Here is a 20,859-nt window from a genome sequence, read left to right on the forward strand (position 1 = left end):
TCTGCTCAGCCAGAGAAACCATAACAAGGTAAAGAGACAACCATCCAAATGGGAAAATATATTTGCAAGCAATCCCTCCGATAAGTGCCTAATATCCAAAATACGCAAAGAACTCATACAACTCAATAACAACAGAAGAACAAATGATCCAATCAAAAATGGACAGAGGACCTGAACAGCCACTTCTCCCTGGAGGACATACAAATGGCCAACAAATATACGAAAAGATACTCAACATTGCTAGCTATTAGGGAAATGCCAATTAAAACCACAATGAGATACCATCTCACACCCGTTGGAATAGCTATAGTCAACAGGACAAGTCATAACAAACGTTGGAGAGTATGCAGACAAATAGAAACCCTCATACGCTGCTGGTGTGACTGCAAATTGGTACAGCCACTATAGAAAACAGTATGGAGATTCTTCAAAAAAATAAGAATTGAGCTACCATATGATCCAGCAATCCCTCTACTTGGTATTTACCCTAAAGACTTGAAAATCCATATTCAAAAAGATATTTGCACACTGATGTTCATAACAGCATTATTCACAGTGGACAGGACATGGAAACAACAGAAATGTCCTACGATAAATGATTGGCTAGAGAAGCTGTGGTACAAATATACACTGAAATATTACTCAGCCATAAGAAGAGATGAAATACTGCCATTTGCGACAACATGCGACAACCTTGAAATAATCATACTAAGCGAAAGAAGCCAGACAGAAAAAGTTGAAAATCACTTATATGTGGGATATAAACCTAAGAGTAACAAATGAACAGGGTAAACAAACAGAGATTCATGGACATGGACAATGATCTAGTGGTTACCAGAGGGAAGCGGGAATGGGGATAAGGAAGGTTGATGGGGAAAAATATTTAAATAATTTCTTCAATTTAAAAACAAACAAACGAACAAACGAACAAATCTATGATTCTCACTTGATTAATATGTTTCTGCCTCTCTGATCTTACATAAGGTCTTACATTAGCTCTCCTTAACATTAAATTAAACCACTTAATCATCATAAAGATCTAAAATTGGTGGATAGCACATGCTCATTCTTGCAATCAGAACTTAAGTCCTCCAAATTTGTTTTTTCTTTTCAAGATTGTTTTGGCTATTTGGAGTCTCTTGCATTTCCATAAGAACTCTAGGTTCAGCTTCTCAAATTCTCCAAAAAGGCAAGTTGTAATTTTCGTAAAGATTGAAGTGAATCTATAGATCAATTAGGGAGTATTGCCATCTTAACAATAAGTCTTCAGATCCATGAACATGGGATGTTTTGCCATCTAAGTATGTCTCCTTTAATTTCTTATAACAATATCCTGTAGTTTTCACAGTATGTTTCCACTTTTGTTAAACTCACTCCTAAATATTTTATTCTTTTTTTATGTAAATAAAATTCCTTTCTTAGTTTTATTGTAAGGATTGTTTGTTGCTATTATGTAGAAATACGATTAATTTTTGTATATTGATTTTGTACATTACAACCTTGATGAACTCATTCATTACTTCTCTCTTTTTTTTTTTAGTAAATTCCTTCGGATTTCTATATATAGGGCTATATCATCTACAACTAGAGATAGTCAACTTCTTCCTTTTTAAATCTGGATGCCTATTATTTCTTTTTCTTGCCTTGGCTAGAAAGTTCAGCATAATGTTGAATACAAAATGGCAAGAGTAGACACCTTCGTCTGGTTCCTGATCTTAGGAGGAAAAAACTTTGAGTCATTCACTATTAAGTCTGATATAAGCTGCAGGTTTATTGTAGATGCCCTTTATCAAGTTGATGACATCCCCCATCCTCTTCTATTCCTAAATGTTGAGTGTTTTTGTCATGAAAGGATGTTGGATTTTGAAAAATGTTTTGTTTTCTGTCTTTGTTTAGATAATTGTATAGTTTTGCCCTCCTTTACTATATTAAACTGGTATTTCACATTGACTCATTTTTATATATTTATCCAAACTTGCATTCCTGGGATAAGTATCACTTGGTCATAGTGTAAAATCCTCTTCATATGTTGGATTGCTAGCATTTTGTTCAGGATTTTTACATCTATATTCATAAAAGATATTGTTTTGTAGTTTGCTTCTCTTTCCATATCTTTGTCTAGTTTTGGTATCAGGGTATTACTGGTTTAATAGTTTGAATTGGAAAGTTTTCCCTTCTCTTCTATTTTTTGAAGAGTTTATAAAGAATTGATGTTAATTCTTTTTAAGATGTTTGGTAGAATTCACCAATGAAGTCGATCCTGGACTTTCCTTTATGGAAAGTTTTAAAATTACTATTGAACTCTCCTTTTTATAGAGTCATTCAGATTTACTATCTCTTCTTAAGTTCATTCTTGTGTCTTGCTAGGTATGTGTCCATTTCATCAAAGTTATCTAGTTGATTGGTATATGTGTATTCCCTTAAAATCTTTTTTTTTATTTCTGTAAGGTTTGGTAGTAATGTCCCCTCCTTCACTCTTAATTTTAGTAACTTGGGTCTTCTTTTTTCTTTGTCAGTCTATGTAAGGTTAGTCAATTTTGTTGATCTTGTCAAAGTATCAACTCTTAGTTTTGTTGATTTTTCTCTATTGTTTTTCTATTATTAATTTCATTAATTTCCGTACTAATTCTTTTTATTAAAAATTATTGGGGTGACACTGATTAATAAAATTGAAAAAGTTTCAAGTGTACAATTCAACAGTTTCTTGCATATATATTGCATTGTGCATTCACTACTCAAAGTTAGACATCTTTCCATCACCAAATATTTGACCTCTTTTGCCTCTATCTACCTCTCACTTGCCCATTCCCTGTGTTAACCACTAATCCACTGTCTGCACTAATTTTTATTATACTCTCCTTATTCTTTTTTTTAGGTTTAGTTTGTATATATATAGTGGCTTAAGATAGAAGGTTATTATTTTTTCTTTTTTAATATTCTTTTTATTTTTCAATTATAATTGACATACAACTTTATATCAGATTCAGGTATGCAAATAGTGATTAGATATTTATATAATTTATGAAGTTATCACCCCAATAAATCTTGTACCCAACTGACACTATATAAAGTTATTATAATATAATTGACTATTTTCCTTATGCTATACTTTACATCCTTATGACAATTTTGTAACTACCAATTTGTACTTCTTAATCCCTTCCCCCATTCACCCATCCCTCCAACCCCATCTCCCATCAAAATGTTCTCTGTAGCTATGAGTTTGTTTCTATGTTGTTTATTTTCTTTTTTAGATTTCACATATAAGTAAAATCACATAGTATTTGTCTTTCTATGTCTTACTTATTTTACTCAGCACAATACCCTCTAGGTCCATCCATGTTGTTGCATATGGAAAAATTTCATTCTTTATGGCTGAGTAATGTTCCATAGTATAGGTGCATCACTTCTTCCTTACCCGTTCATCTGTTAATGAACACATGTTTTCTTCACATCTTGGCTATTATATTGCAATGAACATATACGTGCATATGTTTTTTCAAATTACTGTTTTGGGTTTCTTTGAATAAATATCCAGAAGTAGAATTATTAGGTCTTTCTTTGTCTTTTGTTATAGACTTTGGTTTAAAGTCATTTTATCTGGTAAAGTATTGCTACTTCAGCTTCTTTTTTTGTTTGTTCATTTTCATTTTCATGAATTATCTTTTATCATCCCTTTACTTTCAGTATGTATACATCTTTCGATATGAAGTGAGTCTCCTGTAGGCAGCATATGTAAGAGTCTTCTTTTCTTACCCATTCAGCTATCCTATGTCTTTTGATTGGGGCATTTATTTATATTTAAATTAACTGTTGATAGATGTGCAGTTATTGCCATTTTATTATTCATATTTTTGATATTTTTTTTTCTTCTCCTCCTACCCCCTCTTCTCCCTGCCCCTCCTCCTCCTAACATTTCTTGTAATACTTGTTTGGTGGTGGTGAATTCCCTTATAGTTCCTTGTCTGGGAAGCTTTTTATCTGTCCTTCAATTCTAAATGATAGCCTTGCTAAGTAGAGTAATCTTGGCTGTAGGTCCTTGCTTTTCATCACTTTGAATATTTCCTGCCAATCCCTTCTGGCCTGCAAAGTTTCTGTTGAGAAATCAGCTGACAGTCTTATGGGAGCTCCCTTGTAGGTAACGAACTGCTTTTCTCTTATTGCTTTCAAGATTCTCTATTTGTCTTCAACCTTGGCATTCTAATTATGATGTGTCTTGGTGTGGGCCTCTCGGGGATCAACTTGTTTGAGACTCGACTCTCTGTGCTTCCTGCGCTTATATGTCTATTTCCTTTGCCAAGTTAGGAAAGTTTTCCATCATGATTTCTTCAAATAGATTTTCAATTCCTTGCTCTCTCTTCTCTTTCTGGTACCCCTAGGATCCAAATGTTGGTATGCTTGATGTTATCCCAGAGGCCTCTTAACCTATCTTCATTTCGTGGGGATTTTTTTTTGTTGTGCTCCTCATATTGGGTGTTTTCTACTACCTTATCTTCCAAATTGCTGATTTGATCCTCTGCGTCATCTAATCTACTGTTGATTCTTTCTAATGTAGTCTTCATTTCAGTTATCATATTCTTCATTTCGACCTATTGTTTTTCATGTTTTCTATAATTCCTACCTCTTGCTGAAGTTCTGAGATCATTGAGCATCCTTATAACCAATGTTTTTCACTCTGTATCTGGTAAATTGCTTGTCTCCATTTTGTTTATTTTTTTTTCTAAAGCTTTGTTCTGATTTTTCATTTGGGACACGTTTCTTTCTCTCCCCATTTTGGCTGCTTCCCTATATTTGTTCCTCTATTAGGTAGGGCTTCTATGTCTCTCAGTCTTGGTGAGTGGCCTTGTGTAATAGGTGTTGTGAGGCCCACTGACTCAGTCTTCCTCATCACCTAAGCTGGGTCTTCCTCTTGTGTCCCTTGTGTGTGTTGTGTGTGCCTTCCTGCTGTAGTTGAACCTTGATTGGTGATTGCACATCAGTCGGAGGAATTGATCCTCAGGCTGATTGGTTGTGAGGACTGGCCTAGACAACAATGGAGGAGCTATTGTGCAGTGGCTGACCCTATGGAGTAAGATTCAATTTAGCAGGGCTCTGGTAGTTGCCAAATGCGCCCTTTGGGCTTGTCATTTGTGGAGGAGGCTGGGTGGTGCTCTGTTATGGTCTAAAGCTGGCCATGGGGATGTTGGTTCTGAGGCCTTTTGGGGGGGCTCTGGTGCAGGCCAAGGTCAGTTGCTGCCTGTGTTTTGCCTGGGGTCACTTAGTATGAGCTACAAAGTGATCTGCAAATGATTGCCACTTGTGCTAGGCTTGAATGTTCCTGAAAGATCTAAGCTGCAAAATGAGACTAGCTGCCACTAGTGCTGGCCTTGGGGCTGCTTAGCAAGAAGTACAGGGCATGCCAAGGTCAGATGCTGCTTATTTGGGGCTTCTGAATCCTTGAAAGATTTTAGGGAAGTCTGCAGTGTGAGCCAAGACAGGCCATTTGTAGGAAAAGCCACTGGAAGTGGTTTAGGTGGGCCTGCAAGCTGGTTGGGGCAGGGTCTCAGAGAGTCACCAGGGTAGAATGAAAGATATTTGCTAGGTTGATGGAGACTCAGTTTTGGCGCCTGCTTACATCTGCATGCTGAGTGAGTGGAGGGCTTGACAAAGGAACATGGTTTCTGCCAGCACTACTGTCTGGGAGAAAGCTGTTCTTCCAGGCCTTGCCCCAAAGCCAGACCATTCAGTTCTTCTCCATATGTACCTGGTGCCTTTCAATCTGCTATCCTAGTGCTGGATATCTGAGTCTGTCAGCAAGTAAATCCATGTATGGACCCTTTAAGAGGAATGCCCGTGACTCTAGCCACCTTCTGTCTCACTTAGCTACAATCTGCCAGGAGTTATGGTGATTTCTCTTCCTGGCACTAAAACACTGGGCTGGGATTCTAGCATGGGGCTAGGACTCCTCACTCCTCAGGGAGGATCCTCACAGCTGAGATATCCCTCTCAATTTTGAATTTCCACATATGGGTGTGGGACTAGCCCATTCCATCTCTCTACTCCCTCCTACAATTTCCACATGGCTTCTTCTACATATCCTTAGTCATAGAATTTCTGTTTGGCTAGACTTCAAGTGATTCTCAATATTAGTTGCTCTGTAGTTTGGTTGTAATTTTTAGGTGGTCATGGGATGAGGCGAGAACAGCATTTACCTAGTCTGCCACTTTGACTGGAAGCCTATTTTTCTTTTCTTTTCCCCCCACAATAACATATTTTAATAAAAAGTAACTATATTTCAAAACAAAGAAAAATGGGAAGAGTAACATTGTTTTACATTTTTCAAAGCTCTTTTTTTCAAGGTTTTTTTTTTTTTTTTAGTGACATTGGTTAACGAAATCCAGTAAGTTTCAGCTGTACATTTTAACAGTAAGGCATGTGTTATATATATATATATATATTATATATATATATGTATATATATATATAATATATATATATAATATTTACATTGTGTGTTCACCTCCCATAGTTATATTTCTTTGTGTCACCACATATTTGACCCCTTTTACTCCATCTATCTCCCTCCTTCCCCCTGCCCTCTGGTAACCACTAGTCTATTGTCCATGTCCATAAGTCTCTGTTTGTTTGTCCTGTATGTTTATTGCTTTTAGGTTTATATTCCACATATGTATAAGTGATATGATGTGATTTTCAACTTTTTCTGTCTGCTTATTTTGCTTAGCATGATTATCTCGAGGTCCATCCATGTTGTCACAAATGGCAACATTTCATCTCTTCTTATGGCTGAGTATTATTCCATTATATATATGTACCACAGCTCCTTTACCTAATCATCTATTGTAGGACATCTCGGTTGCTGCCATGTCCTGGCCACAGTGAATAATGCTTCTATGAACATCGATGGGCAAATATCTTTTCAGATATGGGTTTTCAAGTCTTTGGGGTAAATACCCAGTAGAAGAATTGCTGGATCATATGGTAGGTCAATTCTTAGTTATTTGAGGAACCTCCATACTGTTTTCCATAGCGGCTGTACCAATTTTCAGTCCCACCAGCAGCGTATGAGAGTTTCTTTTTCTTTGCATCCTCTCCAACATTTGTTATGACTTGTCCTGTTGATTACAGCTATTCTAACAGGTGTGAGGAGGTATCTCATTGTGGTTTTAATTGGCATTTCCCTAATAGCTAGTGATGTTGAGCATCTTTTCATATGTTTGTTGGCCATTTGTATGTCCTCCAGGGAGAAGTGTCTGTTCAGGTCCTCTGTCCATTTTTGATTGGATCATTTGTTTTTCTGTTGTTATTGAGTTGTATGAGCAATTTGGTGTTTTGTTTTGTTTTGTTTTGTTTTGTTTTTAGATATTAGGCCCTTATCAGAAGTGTTGCTTGCAAATATATTTTCCCATTCGGATGGTTGTCTCTTTACCTTGTTGACGGTTTCTTTTGCTGTGCAGAACTTTTTCAGTTTGATGCAGACTCATTCATTTATTTTCACTTTTATTTCCTTTGCCTTTGAGATCAGATTCATAAAATCCTCTTCAAGTCCAAGGTCTTTGAGTTTAGTTCCTATGTTTTCTTCTATGCATTTTATTGTTTCAGATCTTATATTCAGGTACCTTAATCCATTTTGAGTTAATTTTGGTGTGTGGTGATAGACGACAGTCTAGTTTCATTCTTTTGCAGATGGCTTTCCAGTTTTCCCAGCATCATTTATTGAAGAGGCTTTCCTTCTTTCTCCATTGTATGTTTTTGGCTTTTTTGTCAAAAATTACTTGCCCATATCAATATGAGTTTATTTCTGGACTCTCGATTCTGTTCTACTGGTACATGTGTCTGTTTTTCTGCCAATATCATGCCGTTTTGATTACTGCCACTTTCTAGTATAATTTGAAGTTGAGCAGAGTGATGCCTCCAGCCCCATTACTTTTTCTCAGGATGGATTAGGTAGTTCGAGGTCTTTTGTGCTTCCATACTAATCTGATAATTTTTTCGTTCTATTTCTTTAACAAATTTCTTTAGGTTTTTCTATATGGAGAATCATGTCATCCCTAAATAGTGACCATTTGACTGCATAGAGCTCACTGCTCTGTCAGGAAGGGCTGTTCGGGGAACTCACCCCTCTTTCCCCCTTTCATGGAGCTAAGGCTGTGAGAGGCTTGTTTGTCTCTCCCAGTCTGATGACTAACTCCCAGGGTTCTGACCTGTGGTACCTCTTATGCGCGGGTCCCACACTCAGATGTGAGGGTGTGCAGTTTGGGTTTTTTTTGTTGAGTTTTAGATGTTCAGCTTATTGTTGCTTCAAGGAGAGAGATCGGGGAATGTCTCTCACTCCATCATGCTTCTGATGTCACTCTATTTTTCTTTTTTAATGTAGGCATTTATAGCTATAAATTTCCTTCTGGAAACTGGTATAGATGTATCTCATAAATTTTGGAATGTTATCTTTTGATTTTTATTCATCTCAGAGTATTTTCTAATTTGTCCTGATTTCTTTATTGAATTATCGGTTATTTAAGTGTGTGGCTTAATTTCCATACATTTTCAAATTTCTTTCAGTTATTGATTTTTAATTATATTCCACTATAGCCAAACATATTTCTGTGATTTTCATTTCTTTTAGATATATTGGGACTTATTTTGTGGCCTAACATACGTTCTGTCCTGGAAAATGCTTTATGTGAATTTGAGAATTATGTATTCTTGTGCTATTTGTTGGAGTTTCCCATGGACGTCTGTTAAGTGTATGTGTTTTATAGTGTTTTTCAAGTCTTCCATTTCTCTCTTGATTTTCTGCTTTATTGTTCTATGCATTATTGTATTGGGGGTATTGAAGTACACAACTATTAGTACTGAATCTTCTATTTCTTCCTTTAATTCATTCAGTTTTTGCTTCATATACTTGAGGATATATACATATATATGTTATATTATCATGATAATTTTGCAAAATGTCCCTCTTTAGCTGTAGTAACCTTTCTGTATTAACATTTATTTTGTCTGATATTAGTCTAGTCACTCTAGTTTTCTTATGGTTGCTGTTTGCATTATATGTATTTTTATACTATTAACTTTGACCTCTTTATATTTTTTTATCTTAAGTGTATCTTCTATAGACAGCATATCATTGGGGCTTGTTTTTATATTAAGTCTGACAATCTGTGTCTTTGGGTTGTTTGATGTGTTCATATTTATTGTTATTATTGACAAAGTTGGATTTACACCTCCATTTTACATATAAGACATATAGTTTTCTATATGTCTTATGTCTTATTTGCTCCTTTATTGCATTCTTTTGCATCAACTGAATATTTGCTAGTATAGTATTTAAATTTAATAATTTTTCACTATATTCTCTTAAATTAATTTCTTAAGTGATTGCTTTAGGGGTTGTAATATATATCTTAATTTATAAGAATTTTCTTCATATTTACACTAACTTAATTCCAGTGAGATATAAAAATGTACCTAAATGCCTCTATTCCTTCTTCTTTTTTTTGCTCTATAATTGTTATATGTATTACATCCATATATGTTACAGACCTAACAATACATTATTATAATTAATACTATATACAATTTATGTCTTTTAAAGAAGCTGAGAGAAAGAAGACCAAAATATGTATTTACAGAGTTTTTATATTAACCTTTTTATTTACCATTTTTGCTTCTAACTTTTCCTGTCATAAACTATTTTAGTAGATTCTCCTCTGCCTGAATCTATCATCTTGAGTTTTCGTGAAACTTGTAATAATTCTGATCACCACACTTATGCCAACCTCTGATCCTCTATTGATTTTATTTACATTATATTGATAACTAGGCATCATTAGCCTACCCACAGTACAGCCTTTCCAAGCCTGGACATTACTATCTTTGTTGGAATATTTTATCTATAGCTATACAACACAGATATACATTTTAGTGACAATTTTTATTGATTTCTATCACTTTAATAAAATGGGCACTTAAAATTTTATATCTGAAGATCTCCCTTATCAGCAATTGCTTTATATATTCTTTTTTAGTGGATAGGGTATGTTTGGAGATATACACCCTCATCACAACTATTTAGAAGAAAGTTAAAATTAACATGAAGAACTAAGATATCTATATTCCTTTGGAATTCTTGTCAATTTGTCTTAGTCAAATTGATAAAACTGTTGTTATATTTTAGAAAATAAAAAGTAACTCTTCTAGTGAAAATAAAAACATAATACTATAGAGAAATTATGTAAGATATGTTTTCAATATTATATGTTTAAAATAGAAAGTAAGTCAATTTACTAAAAAGCAATTCACTAAAATTCAACATTCAGGAAGTCAATTCACAAAACAACCAATTACCCAATGACCAATGAAGAAATGACTAAAGACACTGACAACATAATCTATCCTAAGTACTCGTAATGACTCATTTATTTAAAATGACTCTGAATTAGCTCATTCCAAGCCTGATTATCTGATATGCTTTATTATGCAGAATATCCTATTTTAACCTATAATAATTAAAACCTGTTACAGCATCATATTACCTAGTCACTAAACTTTGTTTTTAAAACGTCTGATTAACACATAGATAAGGTTTATTTTAGGTTTTATTCAGTTAGAAGAATAAATAATTTTATAAACATTGTACAATTATGAGGACATATTTGAGAGCCTGACTATAGCACGATCTTTGAGTATTATGTCATAGGACATTCTAAGAAATATGTATGATACTTTTGTCATTTCTGAAAATAAGCCTTTTGGGCTTATTTATATTTACTTTATAGTAACTCAAGCATATCATGCATCTATTTTTGTTATAATTATTATTCATAATAAGAAATTATTCCTATATATAATAATAAGAATGAACTTACCTCTGTGGGAAAGGAACTGATATCATTAAATGATAAGTTAAGATATATCAATTGAAAAGCCAAAGGTGTTAAGTCTGGACAATTCATGATAAAAAAGCCCTAAAAGAAAGTGACAAGAGATAAGAGGTTAATCACTAACAATGCAGAAAATATTTTATACAAGAGTGAAAAAAAAATAGCACATATTCTGAGCGATAATGTTTGTTTTTTGTCAATGTACTAATAAGCCTATCTTCATCTTCCATTAATTTATTTTAGTCTATCATGATAATTTCTTAAATATATAAAGGATAGAAATAAAATAGAAACACTACTAAGTACTTATGTATGTAATAAATATAGTGATATATGTGTGACAGGCATTATTTCAATTAATAACAAGCAAACATTTTATTGAGTATCTACTACATGCTGAAATATATATAATTAAATATATTTTATATTTAATTATGGGTTTTTTAATGTCTCTACTTCTATATCTTTTTACCCCCTGGGTTTTTTAATGTCTCTACTTCTATCTCTGTTATCTTTCTATTAACCTGATATCTATCTAAAACTTCTAGCTTAAATATACCCATTTCTGAAAGAGGAAAACTTGTTATGGACTAAATGTGACCTCCAAAATTCGTACTTTGAAACCCTAATCCCATTGTGATGGCTCTTGGAAGTGAGGCCTTTGGGAAGTAATTATGATAAAATGTGGTCTTAAGAGTGGAGCCCTGATGAAGAAGTTAGTGCCTTCATAAGAAGAGGAGGGACCAGAGCGCTCGCGCTCTCTCTCTCGCTCTCTCTCTCTCTCTCTCTCTCTGCCATATGCAAATACAACAAGAAGAGAGTTGTGAACAAAAGAACTATCACTAGGACCCAAATCAGCTGACATCTCAATCTTAAACTTTCTCACTGCCAGAACTGTGATAAATAAATGTTGTTTAAGCCACTCAATCTATGGCATGTTGTCACAGCAGACTGAATTGACTAAAATATGACTGATGCCCCTTGAATCTTTAATGCTCCAGGATAGTGGGCACATCTGTTTCTTAAGGATCATAGAATCACTGGTGGATTAGCTCACTGAATGAATCAAGGAACTCTAATTATGGAGGATCACTTCAGCTTGCAGTGAAAGGAAGTGTTGCTGTCACTGCATTAGGTTATGGTATGTACTACATAAGATAAAAAGGTTCATGGCTCAAGAATCTTGTAACTGACAGTACTGGTTTCAAGACTAACCTTTTAATAAAGTATTAATATTTTTTAAATGTCTATATGTTAGCAGTAGACAAAAGTAGATGTTCTTTCCTTCTGTTATTAAACATTTTTCTCTTCTCTGCAGAGCTAGTGGTACACTAAATTATGTAGCAGAAATGTGTCTATTACAATCTCTATTCATTACTATGCTCACATAACTAATGCCTTCACATTTCCTTCTGCCTGCAAAGTTCTTCCTTCATCTATTGCCATGAATTACCTTCCCACTACATTTGGCAACCTGCTTAGAGTCAGCTGCTACGTCTTTTGACCAGAGAGGCCTTTCCCGACCAACCTATCCTAAATAGCAATCTCTCAAACCATTGTTCCACTAGTGCCTTCCTGATTCTCCACTTGCTTTATTTTTTCATAGCTCATTATCATAGGATAGATTCTTTATAAATATATGTATATATGGCCTCACCCTGCTAAAATGCATAAGCTCCATGAAATAGCCATTTTTCTGTTTTGCACACTGATACATAGTAAGATACATAGTTCTATCAGTGGTACATAGTGGGTTCTTAATAAATATCGGCAAAATAAATGCATATCCAGTACCTTCACCTTGTTTCATAGAATCTCAGGGACCTACTGTGGCTATGCCATAAGGCCTGCCCAACACAGGTACCCTGGGATCTCTCTTTTACCATTCCATCGTAAAATCTGTTTGCTGAGGTAATCATGGAAGGGATAAGTGAAGACCTAAGTAATACTAATAATGTGGAGTTTTTCTCAATCTCTTAAATTGCTCAAGCAGTCTTTAAGCACTTATGCACTGAGTCTGTATTATATTAATCAGTAATTATTTTGTATAAATTTTTGTTTATACAAAATTGGTTTCTTTAATAAGCCTCTGAGATCGACTAGGAATGACAAATTTTCATTCCTTTATATCATCCTACAGAGCTCAGGATCCTACTCTGGAGTCAAATATTTTTAAAAATAGTAACAATGGCTGTGGAAATAATTTTTTTTTCTTAGATCCTCTCAACTTTTAAAAAGTTATGTTCTTCATCCATTTAAAGAAGGGATTAGCAAACTACAGTCTGCGACTTGTTTTTCTCCATAAAGTTTTTTGAAATACAGCCATGCTCATAAGTTTAGGTATTAAATATGGCTATTCTTACACTATACAACACAGTTGAGTAGTTGTGACAGAGAACATGCAGCCCTCAAAGTCTAAAATTTTATTATCTATCCCTTTGCAGAAAAAGCTTGCCAACCTTTCATTTAAAGTAATTTACTTCAAAACCAGATAATTTGATTTTTTTCACTTCTACTAATGGTCACTGACCTTGTTTCAAACCAACTCTCCCACTAAAACCAAAAAGAAAAACAAACAATACAACAAGGCTTGGAGTAATTACCAAGATAGCTAGCCAAAATTTCAGAGAAAAGAGACTCTCACAGTGATAAAACACAACACTCAATACTATTTTTCTCCAAAAGTCATTTGCTTAATCCAAAGCTGTGGCCAAGAAGCTGCGTAGAACTATAACCAGTCTCATAGGGCCAGGGAGACAATAATGAGAATTCAGGGCTGACCAAGGCGGAGGGTCTACAGATTTGGTATGAGGCAGCTAAAAGGCTACAGCAGAAAATATTAACAGGGAAGTTCTACAAAGGCAGAAGTCCAGCATTAAACCAGCTTATTCTCTGATCAAATTAAGGTGAATGTCCCCTAGCTTCTCTGCCAGACAGAAGCAACAATAAAAATTCTCCAGAAGAAGGTAACATAATCCAGGGCCTCAAAGTATCTTTACACAACATCTACTATGCAATCAAAAATAAAAAGACATGCAACAAGATAATAATTGGACAAAAATCAAGAGAAATGATAGATCATAGACACATGCCTAGAGAGAATCCACATATTGGATATATCAGAGATGTGTTAAAAATAACTGTGATTAATAGGCTCAAGAGATTAAATTATAAAGATATATTATAAAATAAAAATTTAAACAATAAAAATATTTAAATAGAAATTTATATTATAAAATAACAAAAATCAAGGACATAGCAAATTTCACAAAATTAAAAAGAGAATAATTGAATTAGAATTTAGGTAAGAAGAAAATACCCAGAATAAAGCAGGGAGAGTAAAAGGGATGGAAAATACAGAAAAGAGAGTAAGAGATAAATGGGACAGTATGGTAAGGTCTAAGATACATGCATTTGGTTTTCAATAAGAAGAGGACATGAATAATGGGGTAGGGGCAATATCTGAAGAGATACTGAAAAAAATCTGCCAGAGCTGATAAGAGATATAAAGTCATACATTCAAAAAGTGCTATGAACCATAGAAAAATAAATATTTTAAAAACTACACTTAGGCACATCATAGTAAAATTGCTTAAATTCAGACAAAGAGGAAATCTTAAAATCAGCCCAACATAATCAATCATTACCTGAGTTAGGCAAGGAAGAAATATACACTTGAGAAAATTCCAGTTAGGGTTACAGAACCCAAATAATGTGAGGAGAGTGTCATCATAGGAGAGTTTCTCAGATAACAAGCAAGGAAAGGAGGGAGTATACATAGGTGAAGGGATGACAGCAGAAAAGCCAGTTTGGTTACATATTGGTTGAATAAGTACAAAAAAGTATGGAAAATGAGAGCCAAATTTCTTACTATTGGAGTTGTATATTTAACAGGGAGGAAAATTAGAATGACTCTTGTAGTGTTAGATTAGAATTAGATGTATTGATACAAATTCAGTTTTCAGTATGTGTGTGTGTGTGTGCGTGTGTGTGTGTGTGTGTGTACGTTTGTGTACGTGCTTGTGCGCAAATCTATTACCTAGCTTTTTTCACTTAAAGAGTCTATAATATCTTAATCTCAGTGCACATCTAATGTCTAGGTCTTGGCTTTCCCACTAAAAATAACCACGGGTCCTAAGAGAATAGAAGATTCCAGGACTGGGGCAGGGCGAGTACAGGATAAATCTGGAAGAATGATGGAGATATGTGAATAGGACAAAGAAATCAATTTGGTTGCACTTTTACTAATGAAATCTGGGGCAACTTGAGAATAAAAATAAATAATGGTATAACCAAATAAAAGTGATGTTAATTAATTAATTAATTGAAAGTTTAATGAGAAATAGAATTATTTGCATAGTTTTAAAGTATCACAATATACTTATTAAATACAAAGAGAAAATAGTAATAGTGGAGAAATTCTGAAGAAATCATGTACTATGTGATAAGATAGAATGAGAAAAAGCTTTTAAGATATTAATGCCAAGGTGAATAACCTATCTCTAATCATGAGAAAATATAAAATAAGCCCTCGGTAATGGACATTTTACAAAATAACTGGCCTGTAATCTTCAAAAGTTTCAATCGTGAAAGTCAGAGAAAGCTGGAAACATACCAGCTTGAAAGAAACTAAAACTACCATATACAACATGTGACTCTGGATTGGATCTATTGTTATAAAGAACATTAGGTAAATCAGCAAAATTTGATTGAGTTCTCTTGTCTGGATACAGTAATGAATCGATATTAACTTCCTGATTTTGAGGGTCTGGTCTGTGGTTATATATGTAGGAGACTTACCTTGCTTACAGGGAATATGCACTAAAGTATTCAGGGATAATGAAGCAACCGTGGGGGATGCAGTTAAAGGCAAGACTGCAAGTGAATTTATGGACTTAATTATATAAATAAGAAAAAGAAAGGCTGTAACTTAGTGATGCCCATATTAATATGGGCATCTGTTGAAGTCTTTTACTTTTTAAAAAATTATTTGAAAGGCAGAATTCTAAGTGGTCCCCGGGAATTTGTCTCCTGTGCCTATTTTTAAAATATTGACTTTGTTTTCAACAGCCATGATAAATTTACTTATTACTAGGATTTCTTTTTTGAGATTCCTTAAGATTGTCCACATGTACAATCATGTTGTCTGATAACGAGGAAAGCTTTACTTCTTCCTTTCCAATCATCATGCCTTTTTCTTCCTTACCTTAATTGGTTAGAACTTTCATTACAATGTAGAATAAAAGTGAAGGGAAAATTTTTCTTGCCTTGCTCCCAATCTTAGGGAGAAAGTATTCAATTTTTATAAATTACATATGATGCTGGTTGCAGATTTTTTATAGACATCCTTTATTTGATTATAAAAGTTTTATTTTAATCCTAGCTTACTTAGATATTTTTTAAAAAACCTTAAATGGGTTTTGAATTTTGTCAAGTTTTTGTATCTATTGCGTGATATTGTTGAGAATAAACATTGATTTTCCAATATTAAAACAACTTTGAATTTCTTGAGAAAGCTTCACTTGGTCATGATACATTACTCTTTATTTTTAATTTTTGATATTGTTGGATTTGATTTGCTAATATTTTGTTAAGAATCTTTGCATTTAGATTTATGAAAAATAATTTCAAAATTGGTCTATAATTTTCCTTTCTTATACATGTCAGGCTTTGTTATGAGAGTTGTACATGCATCATAAATGAGTTAGCAGGTGTTCCTCCAGCTTTACTTTCCTAAGGATTGATGTCAAATGGTTTTTCTTCCTTACATGTTTGAGTTACCGGTGAAGTATGATGTTTTTGGAGCTTTCTCTGTGCAAAAGCTCTTAATGAAAATTTCAATTAGTTTTGTTTTTTTGTTTTGTTTTTTTACAGGTGCAAGAGTGATATTTTATTTCTTCTTGTCCCTGTTTCAGCAAGTTGTGTTTTTCAAGGAATGTTTCCATTTAATCAAAGTTGTTGCATTTATTAGGAAAATGTCCTTAATATTTCATTATTTTCTATTTTAATGTCTGTAGGAAATACAGTAACTTCCCTTTTTAAAATAGAATTTAGTATTTAGAGTTTTCTTTCTTTTTTCATTAATCAATCATATTCTGGATTTAGTGATTTAGTTAATCTTTTCAAAGTGCCAAGTTTTTATTTCATTGATTTTTCTCTATGTTTTACATTTTCTAGTTCTTTGATTTTTATTCTTATTTTCATTTCCCTTTTACTTTGAGTTTAATTTGCTTTTTTTCCTGCCTTCTTAAGATGGAATCATAGATTATTGATTTTTTTAGACATTTCTTCTTTTCTAATATATTTGTTTAAGTCTATAAATTTCCCGTTAAATACTCCTTTAGCTGTCTTACAAGTTCTGATATACTGTGTCTTTATTCAGTTTGAAATATTTCTAATTTCCTTTGTGTTCTCTTAATCTTTTTGTTATTGGCGTGTTGTTTAATTTCCAAATATTTAGTACTTTTCTAGGAATCTTACAGTTCTGGGCTCCTATTTTAATTCTGCAATATTTCAATCTTTTGAAATTTACTGAGACATGTTGTATGGCTCACATATATTCTATCTCGAGATTGTTCCACATTCACCTAAAAAACAGTGTATATTCCACAGTTGTCTGGTGTAGGGTTCCATAAATATTAACTGGGTCTAGTTGGTTAACTCAATTATTTCGGGTCTTAATTTTTATTGAAATTGTTTTTGACTACTTGTGCAGCAATTCTTGTATCACTAATCGCCACAAGAATTGTGAATTGGTCTATCTCTCACTTTAGGTCTGTCAGTTTTGCTTTATGAATTTTGAAGCATTCTGACCACATTTATCCACATTTAGATTATCATATCTTCTTAATTAAATGATCCTTTAGACATTTTGAAATTTCTTTCTTTATATTTCATAATACTCTTTGTCTTTAGTGTTATCTTATACTTTGATAATATAGTCATAACAGCTTTATAATGCTTGGCGTTATCTTTTACCACAATTTTACTTTTAACTATCATTGTCTTTACATTTATAGTATACACCTTGTAAATAACTTAAAATTGGGTCATACTTTTTTATCCAGTTTCACAATCTATTTTTACTGGAATGTTTAGCCTATTTATATTTAATATGATTATTAATACGTTTAGATTTCAGTTTAACATTTTGATGTTTGTTTTCTATTTCCTTATCTATTCTTTTATTGTTTTTTTATCATAAAGTATTTTTGAAGATTTCATTTTATTTCTTTTATTTTTTTAATTATGCTTGTTTTTTAAAAGTGTTTTTTTAAAGATCTCTCTATGTACCTTCACAAACAACCTTCAAATAATATTCTACTGCTTCACGAATAAAGAACCTTATAGTAGAAACATACATTTAGCCCCTCCCAAGCCTTTGTAATCCTGTTGCCAAACATTTTATTTTTATATTGGCTATAACCCCCACAATATATTGTTAATCAGCACTCTTATAAAGAGATTTAAAGTTTGTTTTACTAGGTACTTTATATTTATTTAATGATGTATTTACCATTTACGTACTATTTACAGTCCCATTTATTCTTTCCTGCGGAACCAGGTTTCTATCTAATATCATTTCCCTTTAGTTTTTTGTTTTGTTTTGTTTTGTTTGTTTTTTAACATTTTAGTAGAAATTTGCTGCAGATAAAACCTCTCAGCTTTTCTTTGTCTGAAAATGTCTTTTACACATTCATCTTTGAAGAATATTTTTTCTGGCTGTAGAATTCTGGGTTGAGGCACTTTTTTTTTTAAGTACTTAACACTGTTATTCCATTGTTTCCTGGCTTTCCTTGTTTCTAATAAGAAGTCTGTCATTATTTGTATCATTACCCTCTGGTACATATCTTTCTATTCTAGTCACCTTTAGAAATGTTTTCTTTACCTTCAGTTTTCTGTACTTCAAGTATGGCTGCCTAGTGGCCATCTGCTTTGTATTTATCTTGTTCAGCATTCACTAAGGTTCTCTGATCTGTGGGTTATTATATTTGATCAGTATTAGAAAATGTATAGTCATTGTTGCCTCAAGTGTTTGTTCTACCACAATTTTCTCTTCTTCTATGATTACACTTATAAGTATGGTATGTAATTATATGTATGGTATACCAATCACATAGATTTGATATTGTTCTACTGTTCTTAGATGTTCTGCTTTTTGTGTTTTTGTCTTTCTTCTATTCATGTTATAGTCTGGATAATTTTAATTACCTATTTTTTATTCACTGATTTTTTTCCTTCGTTGTGTGGCAAATATAATAGTCTCAAAATAATAGTAGTTTCACTAGAAATAGTTTACACTCACATTTGAACTTTTGTCCTTGGACTATGTCCTCACTAAGAAAGTATGGTCAAAATGTTGTTTTATAGTCACTTGACATAATTGTTATTTATGTGGTAATTTTTCAACCTTCACTATAGGTAGGCTTATTTATTTCATTTAGAACACACAGCATCAGTATAAAAATTTTAAAATATTTAGGTAATGATTTGTTTGCTTTTTGCTTTAATTTTATTTTTAATTATTAAAAAATTTTACACTGTTGTATATGGTAGTTCTAAAGTCAAAATTATAAAATGAAGATTATTCAAAGGAATTTCATTTTCATCTCTGTTCTATTCACACAATTTCTTCCCCATCCATATATGCATATTTTTAGTATTTTTCTTTTCTTTTGCCATTTTTGGTTAAAGTTATTCCCTCCCGATTTTTAAAAATAAAGTGTTGCCTACCATAAACATTGTGTCATACATTGTTATTTTAACTTAACAATATATTATGAAGAATGCTTCAGAGAAGTATATAGAGCCCTTTCTCACTCCTTTTATATTTTTCCCTCTTATAGCTCTCTCCTTTGTATAGAAATACCATAGTTCTCTCAACCAGTTCCCTACTTATGACCATTTGGGTTGATTTCAATCTTTTGCTATTACAAATAATGATGCAATAAATGAACTATTCGTATATCATTTTATACTTTGCCAGTATAATGAGTGTTGGCTAGGTGAAAAGGTGAATGCATATGTAAATTTGATAACTGTCCTACATTCTCTCTATAGGAATGCACTATTCTGTATTCTTCCCAACAATATTACAACTTCACCAATAAGATATGCTGTCAAACCTTTTCCAATTTGTTGAGAGAAATTGTATCTCTGTGTAGTTTTAAATTGCATCGAGGTTAAGTATCTTTTTGTATTTATAAATGTCATTTGTTATCTCTGTTTCAGTGATTTATCTGTTTATATATTTTGTCCATTTTTTCTGCTGGATGTTATTGTAAATGGAATTATTTTTTTAATTTCCTTTCAGACTGTTCATTGTTGGTATATAGGAACACAACTGCTTTTTGTTAATCTTATACTCTGAAACTTTGTTGAGTTTGTTAGCTATGGTAGCTTTCTTGTAGATTCATTGAGGTTTTCTACATTTGGTATATGACATCTGCATATAGATATAGTTTTCTTTCTTTCTCTCCAATTTGGATGCCTGTTTTTGTTTGTTTGTTTTTTGTTTTGTCTAAACGCTCTTACTATAACTTCCAGTTCAATCTTGTATAGCAGTGGTGAAAGCATTCTTTTTTGTTTTGTTCCTAATTTTAGGTGGAAAGCTTTTAGTCTTTCATCATTGAACTGTGGATTTTCCTATTGCTATTTTTATGAGTGGTTTCTTTTTTTATCATGAAAAATTTGGATTTTGTCAAAAGCCTTTTGTGCATTAACTAAGATGACCATGTGTTTTCCCCTTCATTTATTAAGGTACTTGTTACATTGTTTTTCTTATGTCAAACTACCTTCTCATTTAAAAAATAAATATCACTTGGTCATCAAGTATGATTCTTTTAATATTTGGGGGGATTCAGTTTGCTAGTATTTTGCTGAGGATTTTTCATGTATATTCACTAGATGTATTGGTCTATGTGGTGTCTTTGTCTTTCTTTGGTATCGAGGTTAAACTGACAGCATAGCATATGTTAGA

The 20,859-nt window shown here is 32.9% G+C and overlaps 1 protein-coding gene across 3 annotated transcripts in view; it reads right to left on the bottom strand.

The window, feature by feature from the left end:
• LRRC63 (leucine rich repeat containing 63) overlaps window positions 1-20,859 on the bottom strand; it is a 63,907-nt gene that overhangs the window by 20,914 nt on the left and 22,134 nt on the right. For all 3 annotated transcript variants that reach the window (XM_039839466.1, XM_039839464.1, XM_039839465.1), the window contains exon 6: window positions 10,866-10,964. In XM_039839466.1, coding sequence (XP_039695400.1) covers window positions 10,866-10,964 — 99 coding nt within the window. The remainder of the gene's footprint in view (window positions 1-10,865; window positions 10,965-20,859) is intronic.

Source organism: Pteropus medius, unplaced genomic scaffold, assembly GCF_902729225.1.
Source record: "Pteropus medius unplaced genomic scaffold, Ma_sr-lr_union100, whole genome shotgun sequence".
Classification (NCBI taxonomy): domain Eukaryota; kingdom Metazoa; phylum Chordata; class Mammalia; order Chiroptera; family Pteropodidae; genus Pteropus; species Pteropus medius.